Raw genomic sequence first — 13129 nt, forward strand, 5'->3', positions numbered from 1 at the left:
TATTAGTGATAACTAACATTTTTAGCTTAGGCAATGTGCTAAATATTTTCTGTATTTCATTTAAATTTTCCATCCACCTGATACAATAAAAAATTATTGTCCAGATTTTGTAGATGAGGAAATTGAGGTATAGAATGACTATGCCATTTTCCAAAAGACATGTTATAGTTAGTAATAAAACTAGATTATGAACTCCATTAGTCTAATTCTTAGGCTTCTGTTCTTAATGGAGCTGTTATACAGGCTAAATGATGAAGAAGATTCATGTAAGATAAAGATGAATATAGGTTTATGAAAATTGAGTGTTAGGTCATTGGTGAAAGTAGATGGAAGATAGGCAGACCTTAGCAGTTATTTAGTGACTCAGTGATGACGGGGAAGTGGAGGCAGACATTTTGGGGTTGGAGAGATGGAGATTTTGGAGACTGATGCCAAGATAATGTAAAATTAAAACAAAGATAAAAAGGTGCCAGAAGAAAGTGCGACAATGAAGTTAAAAGCATGAGTCAAATAACTTCTTCCAAATTCAAGGAATAAGTTTAAAGGGTTGGAATTATGAATTAGCCTTGAAGAGAAAAACCCTCATGTTATAGGAAAATTCTGAGGACCAGAGAAACAAATTATGAACCGTAGGTCATAAAGCCAATTAAACAGTAGCTCAGGGAGCAGAGTCCAAGTTTTCTGATTGTCAAGACAAGTCTTTTCCACTGGGCCACCCAACCACCTTTGCTGAATCATCGTCTGCTAGTTTCTTACCCTCAATCCAAAGGGAGTTATTATAGTTAATGAATAAATACAGCATAGAAAAACGTACTGTAGATGCACAGCTCTACTGAAACACCAAGGACATTTTGACCTTTGAGATTCCTTCACGACTCCCACCCCTGGCAGCTCTTTAGCACGACATATTGACTTTTCAGATACTGCAGGTTTCTACCTTGATGTCAAATAGGAACTTTCAGATACTGCAGGTTTCTACCTTGATGTCAAATAGGAACTCAGGCGGAGAGAATTGTCACCCTCTGGGAATTTCTAGCTGAATTAGGCTCCACTAAACCTTGACATCTGGTAGGTAATGCTTCTGGTAGGTAAATGGAGTACAGATGGTAAATAAAGCCGATGTGTGATTGGGCATGACTTAAAGCAACTGTTACTGCTATGAAAGAACCCAGCAGGCAAACTCACGACAGCCTGGATTTTAGTTGAAGTAGCTAAAGCAAATAATTGTGATTTTGACTTTTGAATTTTCTATACCTTGCCAGTGGTTACTGAAACTGTAATTTGGGTCATGTGTGTTCCAGAGAGGTTTTTTATTTACTTTAGATTTTTTTTGGTGGCAGGCAATATTCAGTGTATTACCTATGCATAAGATTTTATGTATTTTTATGATGATGAACTTCTTTATGATATGAAATATTATAAATTTTTTTACCTTTGAAAAACAACAGTGGCCTATTTCTAACACTTATATTATCTTGGGCAAACATTTAAATTTCCAATTAATGTTTAACTTCAAGAAGCATACTTGGTTCAAGTAAAGGAGCAGTTTCAGGAATCAGGCAGAGTTGTCTTGATGATTAGAAGTCAGACTCTAAGGAGAAGTCTCAAGAAGTTATATATTGGCTATAACAAGAAAGTGGGGGCCATACCAGACCTCTAGAGAATGTGGATCGGATATAAGATCTTAATTGTCTCTCACCTCATAACAGAAATCTGGGCGGAGAAACAGTATTTACCTCAAAGAGAAGTTGACCCAGGAGCTGATTTTACTAGGAATCACACCGTTTTGGAAGGTACTCGGTTCAAAAGAGCCATTTACAAAGGGCAATACTGTAGAAGTTTTGGTTGTTGTGAAGACAGAGATGATGGCTGTGTCACTCAGTTCTATGAAATGAATGCACTGTGTTACTGTGATAAATTCTGTGAAAGGGAAAATTCTGATTGCTGTCCTGATTACAAGTCATTTTGCCATGGAGAGAAAGAATGGCTTCCTCACACAAAACCTTGGTATCCAGAAGGTAGGCTTTGGGAATGTGTTTAAGCATTATTTTCGCTCATAACAAGATATGTCAAACTTTCTCTTTCCTTCCTTCCTTCCTTCCTTCCTTCCTTCCTTCCTTCCTTCCTTCCTTCCTTCCCTTCCTCCCTCTCTCTCTTTTCTTTTTTTTCTTTTCTTTTCTTTTCTTGTCTGTCTTTCTTTCTTTCTTTCTTTCTTTCTTCTTTCTTTCTTTCTTTCTTTCTTTCTTTCTTTCTTTCTTTCTTTCTTTCTTTCTTTCTTTCTTTCTTTCTTTCTCCTTCCCTTTCTCCCTCCCTCTCTCTCTTCCTCTCTCAACTCCTATCCTAGAGATAAAATTAAAAACAAATATTGCAATCACTAGAATAAATTGCTTTAAATTGGCAAAATGCTTTGGTTTAGATGCAGAGTACCTGAATCATATAATCACCTGCAGAAAAGTTCTGGTGCGATGGCCATAAATGATGGTCTGAATCCTGTTATGAACACACAATTTATGTAAGACTTACTTAAAACTTTTTTTTTTTTGTCAAATGTATTGACAACAGGAATATCAAGCTTTTTGAATGTGACCTCTTAGAGAATCTCATGAAAGTCACATGATCATTTGCAGATCCTGTAGCATTTTACATAAATTCTACTTCCAAGCATTAAAATCTGTGGTATTGTAATGCCATTAAAATCAGTACAAAAGCAAAATAATGTCAGTCACCTGCCCTGCTTAACTAATAACAAAAAGATTCTTCAGTGTATTTTTGTTTTGTTTTGCCAATCAGGGATTTTTAAACTATTAGAAACAAAGGAGGGCTTCATATGGAGTAATTATAAAAGTAGAAAAATACAAATGATTCATAAGGAGAATGATGTTATTTTCTATATGGGTCTAATTATAGGAGAATGGCCATTGATTTCGAACAATCAAGATTTGCAGCAATACATGGAATAAAATTCTACTGCCACGTTTATCTAAGGCCCTATTTTTCAGTCACCCATCATGTCAAATGTCCACAGCAGAAATGCAGGTTTAATCAGAGCTTTGTCACACTACTGTAAATGGGTTATAGTGACTAGAAATTATAGTTAGAAGACAGAAATTAAAGATTCGTATCCTTATTTAAACATCAAGGTCTCATTTCAAAATTCAGATGGTGTTGCCTTCATTCTCAATAGTGTCATCTTGTTATAAAAATTGAGGAAATGCTTCTTAAAACATATGTATTATGATAAAATTTCCACAGAGTTGTCATGTATTCCAGACCTTTGCCTTTATTAATAATCAGCTTGCAAACATTTATTTTGTTTCTAAAAAGTGGCATGTACTCTACTAGGAATGTCTGAACTAGTTGTTCATCAGAAATTATATATAGAATGTCTCTACTGTGCCAGGAATGGTATTTAGAGCTGGGCAACAATTGGGGGGAAAAAATCAAGATCCTCTTCCCATTGAAGTGACAGTCAAGTTGGGGTATGTACGTGTAAGATATTTAACAAATTCCCTATATAATTGCAAATTGTGATAAATTCTCTGAAGGAAACATTTAGGGTCCTGTGAGAAAGTGTATCAAAATATAACATTAATATGTAAAATAATACACAACTTTAACCTGGGGTAGAGGTGGCGAAGGAAGACATTTAAGCTGGGACTCAAGGAGTAGTAAGAAGTGATCTGACCACTTATATTGAGCTGATTACTTATATTCATTATGCTGATTAACGAGCCACTAATTTTGCCTATTAAAGCCCATTTCTGACCTTCATTATGCTGGCTTTAGTGTTTATCAAAAGATAGATTATGGAGGCACTTGTAGATGTCACCCTGGAATTTTGCCTTTCAAAATGAATGCTATTAACCACTGATAGGATATGGAATCCTGGTTAGAGCAAGTAAATGCCTTCCCTAAAGTGAAATTTAGTCCAGTGCAGAATTTGTAATACATTACAATAAAGTATTTTCAAATACATTGTAGACATCTTATAATCTTTTCTCAAATCAATAAACTATTTCACTCTTCAAGTATTTTGTATTAGTGACTATTAAAGTTGCCAAATTCCGTCAAACAGTCATTACTCTTTTTGTTGTTGTCAAGATGCTATAGGTGTGACCAATTGGATTAACTCACTCTGACATGCTTTATACATATTTTACTGAGAAAATAAAGCCACCAGAAATTTTCTCATCTCTCCATCATAATTTTCAACCTACCTCCTTCTCAGTTACTGCTTACCTTGAATCAGTTCTTCCTCTTGACCTCTGAACACCATATTCTCTTGTCTTTTCAAGATCTTCACCATTACGATTGTCTCTTTCCCTTTCTTGTTTCTTCTTCTCTCTTTCCCTTTCTCCTTAAGCATCATTTCCCCTCTTCCTCCTTGGTCAACTTTCAGTTTACAAAATGTGTTTTTATAGCTCTCAGCTTTGAAAAAAATCCTCCTTTGATTCCAGGTCCTTAACCAGCTACTATCCCATTTTCTCCTTTCCTTTTATCTGAAGGAAATATTTTGCTTCCTGACTTCTAGGTCTCTCATCAACTTGTTCCTACAAGGTGTTGCTTCCCGCTACTTCACTGACATTTCTTGTGGCAGGGTATTGACCACTTAGTATTAGTAAACACAATATCCAGATGTGTATTCTTTTTTCTTTTTTGACGCTACTCTGGTACTACTCTACATGTTTGACTACTTACATGAAATACTTTCTTTTCTTTTGCTTTCCAAGATTCTGCCCCCTCCTGAATTTTCTACTTTCTCACAGACCACTCCTTCCCAGTTTTCTCTTCTGGATGTCCATTGACTGGAGTGTTTTAAGCTCAATCCTGTACCTCTTTCTCTAACTTATACACAATCTCTCAAATGGACTTTTTTTTAGTCTTAAGATATTCAAAAAAATATGTATACTGCTGTCTCTCAAATTCATACTTTAGCCTTGACTTAACTCTGGATTTTCACAAACTATTCCACTTGACATTCTCCATTAGGATGGCTAACCTAGATTTAATCTATATCTGAAATACATAAAATAGAATTCTTGATGTTCTTGCCATAAGCCTATTCCTTATTTCAGTAAGAGCTTCATCATCCTTCTATTGCTCAAGCCAAAATCCCAGTGAGACATCCTCAATTCCTCTTTTTCCTGATTCCTCAAGCTCAATCCATGAGCAAGTCCTATGTGCTTTACCTCCGAATTATGTCCATCTACTTCTCTTATCATCGCTACTAGGATTTGCATGAGAAAATCCTTCATTTTTCTGAAAACCCTGCCCTAGCCCACACAACAGTAGTGATGTGGGCAGAGATTAAAGCAGAGCCATTTGGGGCAAGGTCTTATAAGTTATTGTAAGAAATTCGGTTTTATTCTAAATTAGATAGGGAATAACTTGAGGATTTTAAGCAGGAAATGATATAACATGTATATAAAAATCTCTCTCTAAATCCTGTGTAAGAAATGAGGGATACATTGAGTTGAGTAGGGTTGTAGGAAATAAATGGACTATGCCTCAGAATTGTGTAGAAACCAGTTCTCTACTTTGTCAGTACCTTGACCAGGCTTGGATCAACTGATTATGGTTTGCATTCAAGTGAGACTATAGTAAATACACTTTTTCATAGTCAACTCTGACTTAATATTAAAGAAGGATGACCAAGAAATGAAACTTTTGCTAATATTAGATTTAGTACTAATTATTTTTGGTAACCCTGGTGATACCATTCTCTTGACTCCAAAATTGTTAGCTAGAGTACAAGTCAGAGAAGAAAAAGTCTTTTATCCTTAAGACCTTTGTGATTTCTGCTCTATTCCCTTTATCTATATCTATTATCTATGTTGGGTATGCAAAATTCATTGGAATGACTAAAAATCAGCTTTAATTTGTCCCCACTCACCCTTTAAAACTAGTTAGGGAAGTACTTCCCTTGACTTTGAATGAAAACCCAAATTGTTGCATGAATCTTCTATTGCTCCTGGGTAATTAAATGTTCTGGAGTCTCTTTAGGTTACAAATGTAGTGTAAGTTCATTTATTAAGTGTCTAGTCCTGAGTAGTAATGAAAAGTGTGAACTTGATTTAAAGTTGAATTTTCCCCTTCCCTGGAGTTTACTAGATCGAGAAGCTTGTGGTTCAGGAGGGAGGTGGTTTTCATTCTTGTGTGGAATGCCAAAAACCCATGTGAGATGATAGACACAAATACATAAAGGTTTTAGATTTATGAAGCAAAATATTGGACTGTGAAAACATAATTCACGCTAAAGAGGGGTAGTTGTGAAATGTTTCCTTTGAAAGAATTCTTTGAAAAATCAGAGGATAGCTAATTCCATAAGTTGCTTTTGTGACATTGTGCCTGGTAGTTACATCAGGTCCCTTAGAATGCTTCCTAAATTAGTAGATTTTCCCTTATGATGAATGACAAAAAAGTTCGAATTAATTTTGTTTAAATTGGAACAACTGATATCTGTCAATTAAATATTTCTGTCAAAAAAGTTTTCACATGACAAAATAATGAATTTTTCTACTTTGCTAATTGGACATGAATTTAAATTTGCGTAAATTATATTTTTGAGAGAGAATTAATTTGTAACCAGGGTACTGTTTTTTACAATATCTTACTGATGACTTTCATAATGTGATGATTCATCATTGATCTCTTTTGTGTAGTTTATGTAATCTGGTAAACTAGTTAACAACTAGTATCAATAATAGTTAAGAAACATTTGTGTTTGGAACACAAATGGCTACAATTTTATTCCTACTACAAATTTTTCTCCTGATCTAAATCCTGAAGAAAAAATAAAATTTATCTTTGTCAGGAGAATTCAATGAAATAGCTCCACATTTTGACCAAAACTTTGAATTCCTTCCTCTAGTTTTATGCAATTAGTCATATTCACTTATGAGACTTGATAGATCTTGACCCTTTTCTGGTTTAGAACTGAAAAACTCCAGCTCACTGTCAGCATTCATTTAGCATCATGCTTAAGAATGCTACGTTTTCTAGGATTTGATATTTTTAGCGATTGAACTACTAAAAGCAAAATACTATAAACAGAACGATGTCATTTTTTTCTAAAGACTATCAATATCCTAGAGCGAAGCAAAAATAATAAAAGTGAGATATTTCATGGCAAACTTTGGGAGTATGGTTAAGACTGTAATCCACGAGTTATGTTGGGGTAAACATTGCAACCACAAGCACCTCTAGTGAGTGTTCTCAGGGAAGACAGGAAATAGGTTAAAAATGAGAAATGACCTATATTTATTCAAACTCTATTTTATTGGTTACCTACTTAAACACCTTATTTTTTGAGTGTAGTTAGTGATTAATTCCTTGCTAATCTAGTTTTTATGCTATGCAAATCTTCTCTGTTGGAATACAATATGCAGTTTAAAGATAAAAGCTCATGGACTAAGCCCAAAAGAATTCAATGTATAAACCTTGCCACAAACCAGATGTGCATTTACATCAGATCTACAATAGGTATTTTTGCATAATTGAAAAACCAGACACAATTTTAGGTTACTTGTGTTAATGTACTTTATTATTCAATTTAGAAATTTCATTTATTTACATGTTATATTGACAGGTTGTCTCAGAGATGGTCAACATTACGAAGAAGGATCAGTAATTAAAGAAAACTGCAACTCCTGGTAATGAATTTAAATGACACAGAACTGAATTCTACTGTGTATGTTCTCCAAATGAAAGGACTATCTGTGAAACAAAATGCATATTTAAATACAGATAGAATCATAAGTCAAGGTGTCACATATCTGTAGCTTTTTTATAAGCATATAAAATTTTAATGAATGTTGAAAAATCTAATCTTGAATATATTTTTATTGCTCGAGTTTGATGTTCATGACAGTGGGCCTTTATCATACATCAGACCCGCATTAAATATGCCTCTTAATCATAAACATTCTGGCATATTACAGGCAAATTGTGTACGTGCGTGTTTTTAAAAACAGTAACTGTAAAAACAGATTGCCTTAAAAAGATTATCCTGTAGAAAGTTCCCTATTACAAATACATTGACTTAAAAGTCTAAATTGTCTTGTGTTTTTCAACTTTAATGAATGTGTGTCCAATTTATTTATTCTTTCCCTGGATTAGAAGATAAGAACATATTGAGTTGTAGCTGATACGTGCTTTATCGTTTTTTTTTTTTTTTTATCTTTGCCAAAAATCAAATAGGCACATGGCTAACATTAACCAAAATATGGTTTATGTCTTAACAATGTACAACTCTGGTTACTAATTTTGTAAATGTACTCCATAAAAGCCAGGCCACTTTTGTAATTTTTATGTCTTTGCAGCACATGCTCAGGACAGCAGTGGAAATGTTCCCAGCATGTATGCCTTGTTGAACCAGAATTAATTGACCATGTCAATAAAGGAGACTATGGGTGAGAGAAATCATGCTTTTTAGGCTTTTTAGCACTTTCAGTTACTCCTCACATTTCAAACAATGTATTTCCTATCATTTACTTCTAAAAATAATCATTATCTCAAAAGCAAGAGTGGAAAAGAAATGGGAAGGGAGATAGAAAGACATCTAAAGTTGGAATGCACAGAGGGGAATATTAAATAATTAAAATGCATCAAGAAGAAATATAGAACATGATCTTAAGTTGCTCAGAAAGGAGCAGTATCATGGCCTGAGTGAGGAGAGTAGCAGGACGTTAGTGTGGATAAGTATCAGGCAAATCAGAAGGTAGGCATAATTGATTTATTTCTGTTTACCATCTTTCCCTTGGCTGCCACCCTTACCCATCCAATCACATGCTTAGCTCTCCTGATGTAGAGTCTAGCCCTATGAGGACAGTATTATATTTTGATTAACCTTTTTAGACAATTTCACTGACATGACTGGTAGCCAGTTTCATTTACAGTTGAATCAGAAGATAGGTTGAGACACTTTACTTTGCTAATAAACTAAAGATAGAGCTGAGTAGGAAATAACTGATGCTCTCCAACAGATTAAGAAATTAGGCGGCTTGTCTACTTATGACAAAGAAATTAAGATGTAGGTGCTAACATTGGCTTTTTTCACTGAACTGAAAGGAAGAGAGATAGGCTGTTTGGTGTCTGCCTCAGGATTCTTCATTGCCATTGATCAAATCTCTATAGACTCCTGGTAACATTTTCTACATTTTGGAAAAGATTTCACATAAGATTTATTATCAAATGACCATAAAAGCAAAGTAATTTTTAAAAATTAGAAATATTATTTCAAAGTAATTTTTAAAAATTAGAAATATTATTTCATTCCACACATAAGACATATGTTTCCTAGCACAATGCGGACACTGTATTTTAATGTACCCAGAGTCTTTTCTTGGAAGACGGGAAGTGTAGAAAACCACATTCGTTGACATTAATATCCTTAATTCTTCTGGTGTGTCTCTGTGTGTGTGTGTGCGCATGAGTGAGTGTTTAATATTTTAGGTGATAACAGATTTTTAAAGTTTTTATAGGGAAAACCTATTATAATTTTCTGTAGCTGAGTGCTACTTAAATCAATAAAATAACAGGAGTATGTGTCATCATGAGAAATTATCTTAATCATGTTTCTAAAAGAAACAAGTTTGTGCTTGACCTACAAACAAAAACTTCCAAAAAGCCATAATCAGCAGCCTACCTTTCTCCTGTCACAGAACGCAGTCTAAAGCAATGTTGTACGAAAACACATTTAGGGGAACAGATGCTGTTAGGAAGCTGCTATCTTCCTTGAAAGAAACAATTTTCTTTCCATCCTTCGTCTATTGTCATAGTACTCCAGAACTATTTAAGAAGCATGAGCTTTTCCTTTTAGTAGCAAACATAGATGACGTTAGGAGAATGAAAAGTGAAGTACAATTGGAGCAAAAGGAAACGTACACAGACCAAAGAAAAAAAAAAGATTAAGTAAAGGACACAAGCCATGAAGAAAAAGTAAAACTGAAATTAATTATTGAGGAAAACAATGAGGGAGGAAGTTCTTGAATTTAAAAGAAATTTCTAATTCTTAGATATCTTCTGTTTTTCATGATCAAATTGTCTTCATATGAGAAAACAGAATCATATTATTCATTATTTAAGTGCTTTTTAAAATAGCTTACAAAGAAATATGTACAACCTTTGCTTTAAAACATTTGTTTCTCACATCTTGGTAGTGTTTAAATCCAAGTCTTTATTCATTGTACATAACCTACTTCAATGCTTATTTATTCCCTGTATTTGTAATGCAATCAAGTAATAGTAACAAAATATGTGTTTCTTTTGTGGCACTACTAAAGATACAAATAAAATATTTCTGGCTTAAAGGAATTTACAATCTAGCTGAGGAGTCAACATGCCATACTTTGTAAAAGGATTTCTAATGGTAGAGCAATAAATAGGTGCCAAATTAGTGGCACAAGTAATTATCAGCAAGTTAGTGGAACAAAGAGAGATAGACAATTACTTCAGTGATCTGATGCTACACAACAAACCACTCCATAATTTAGCAGTTTCAAACCACAAGCTTTTCATTTGTTCACATCAGCAATTTAGGTGGACTTAGCTAAGGCTCTTTTGCTGGTTTCTCTTGGAGTTACTCATGTATCTATAGATATCTGGAGTCAGCTGGGGCTGAATTGTCAAAGATGATCTCACTTCCATGTCTGGTGGTTGACCCATGTGTCTGCAGCAGGCGAGGCTTAGCTTCCTCACATAATGACAGTCTTCTAATCAGACACGAGTGGAAATTGTGAAGAGCTTCTTCGAGGCCTAAGCTTAAACTTTGCACAGCATCAATTCTATTGCTTTCTACTGGGCAAAGCAAGTCATTAGGCCAGCCCACATCCAAATGGGAAATAGACCCCATGTCTGGATGGAAAGAGCTACAAAAAAATTATGGCCATTTTTAATCTATCACATCTCTAAACTTGATTTTTCTTATGATCTCAGAAATCTAGACTGTTGGCCTTCATTTTTCACTGGTGTTTCAAAATCAGCATACCCCTAACTGAAAGGATTAACCTCTTTGACTCTCCTTGGTTCCTGGAAGCCTCCTCCACATTGTCAACTAAGCCAGATAATTTTAAGTGTTTGGTTCTTCTTTCTTCTGTACTCTCAGACACTGAACTCTTACAATTCCCACATTCAAAGTTTCTTTTAAATATTTACTTCTTCTATTCCTTTGCTATATTCTAATGTACTTCTTCATCATACCTAATTTGAAATGACTCAACTTTTCTCTCTGTTTCCAGACTAGCCAAACTCCAACCAATCTTTTATACTTTCACGGTTGTCCTTCTAAAACAAAAGTTTGATTCTGCTGCTTGTGTTCTTAAAATTTTCAGTGACACTCTACTACTTATAGAATAAAATTATACTACTTAGAATAAATAAAAATCTGGCCCAAATGCTTTTTTACTGCCTCTTCTGTACCTTCTTCCAGTCTCTGTCTCTCTAGCCCCTCTCATAGTTTAAGCATTTCATTTATCTGCTGTTCCCTAAATGTGCTACCCAATTTCAAACCTACATATTTTGCTCCAGAGTTGCCTTTATTTAGAATAAATGCTCTCCTCTTTTAAATCTGGCCACCAAACTCATTCTTATCCTTCCACACCTAGCACCAAAGTCACTTCCTGTAAAAAAGTACCAACTCCCTCTGGCAGAGTTATGTTTGAATCCTTTAATCATACTTTGACCTTCTTATAATAAATGACACATACTGAAGTCATTTGTACCTTTGTAGTCTTTTTTAGGTATGAGCGCCTTGAAGGTAAAGAAATTTATTTCAATGTTCCTAATGTTTATGAGAGAACATGACAGACAAATTAAAATGTTCAGTAAATGTTAAATTAGATTAAAAAGAAGTTATGAGTCCATGCTAAAAGAGAATGGTATAAGATAGTACCTTTCACGCTTTTTAGCATGTTGCATTAAAACATACACTTAACTTTGTGACCTAGTACACTCGCATGTGCCTAGTACACTCACATGTGCACATGCACTTGTACACACACACACTATACACACACACATATATAAATAGTACTTACTCTTATTATGTACAATATCCTCTAATATTTCCTGTCGTTTCTCCTATATTCTATTTTATTTTTAAAAACACTTACCCTTACTAAGTGATCAATTAAATGACCCAAAATGTCTCTGATTTTGCCTAAGGCGGGGCCTGTTAATCTCTTAAACAATGCAGCAATATCTAGTATATTCAGAGGATTTCTTGTTGAAATTCCTTGGGCGATGGAGATCGCACTTTAAAATTATGGTCAAAATTGCTTAAGGTTTTAGGAACCAACAAATCTTACAAAAGTATTAACTTGCTAGGCATATTATTAAAAATTGAGTTTTATCTTCAGTCATTCATATAGCCTTTTACATTATAAACAATTTTGGTAATAAACACAACAGGATAAAGTTTAGATTTAAGTACTAAAAATATATTGCCCTCAATCTCTAGATAATTTAAACAATAATTAAATTACTTTCATTTTTCTCATTTTTCAACTCCTATCATCTCTTAAGGAATTTTTGTTCTCACATTTCCATATTAGATTTTGAAGACAAACCTTTTTCCATGTGAGGGCACAAAATATGTCTCTGGAAAAATACACACTTTTAAAATCTAATTTTATGTCAATTAAACTTGTTATTAGTATTATTAATAACTAAGATTGAGCACTTAACATAAATTAACTCAGCATGCAATAGAATATTTTAATATTTAAATAAAATAGTTCAATAAATTTCAATAAAATAATTAGCACTGATATAATCTTTTAAAGTATATCTATTTTATTTTCAATTTTTCATACTTTTTTTACATGTTTAACTTCTATTCAGATCAAAATTATAAATGAAACTTATTACCCTATTAATTCAACAACTAGATTTCTGTACATTCAAGCTTCTTTTTAAAATGCATTTAATAGCATTTAAAAGAAACTACACATATTATTACCACTCAATCCATTCTGGTATGTAAAAATTTCATATTCTTAAATTTAGCATATATAATATAGCCTCAGGCTCTTCATATGAGTTATAAAAATAATTGAAATAGACCTTATTTAGAAAAAGCATCTCATATGCTTCACTGCTAGAGTAATCAATAATGCATCACTTATATAAA

At 33.7% G+C, this 13129-nt stretch overlaps 1 protein-coding gene across 4 annotated transcripts in view; it reads left to right on the forward strand.

Annotated features, from left to right (window-relative positions):
* Positions 1–865: 865 nt before the first annotated feature.
* TINAG (tubulointerstitial nephritis antigen) overlaps positions 866–13129 on the forward strand; it is a 70846-nt gene continuing 58582 nt past the window's right edge. Inside the window, exons 1-4 of one of the 4 annotated variants that reach the window (XM_036218932.1) lie at positions 866–1068; positions 1710–2018; positions 7589–7652; positions 8322–8411. In XM_036218932.1, the coding sequence (XP_036074825.1) occupies positions 1892–2018; positions 7589–7652; positions 8322–8411 (281 nt within the window). In that variant the 5' untranslated portion in view covers positions 866–1068; positions 1710–1891. Of the gene's footprint in view, positions 1069–1507; positions 2019–7588; positions 7653–8321; positions 8412–13129 lie in introns of those variants that run through there. The other 3 variants (XM_036218921.1, XM_036218927.1, XM_036218920.1) reach the window with 3 other exon arrangements.

Source organism: Rousettus aegyptiacus, unplaced genomic scaffold (assembly GCF_014176215.1).
Source record: "Rousettus aegyptiacus isolate mRouAeg1 unplaced genomic scaffold, mRouAeg1.p scaffold_m13_p_1, whole genome shotgun sequence".
In the NCBI taxonomy this organism is placed as follows: Eukaryota; Metazoa; Chordata; class Mammalia; order Chiroptera; family Pteropodidae; genus Rousettus; species Rousettus aegyptiacus.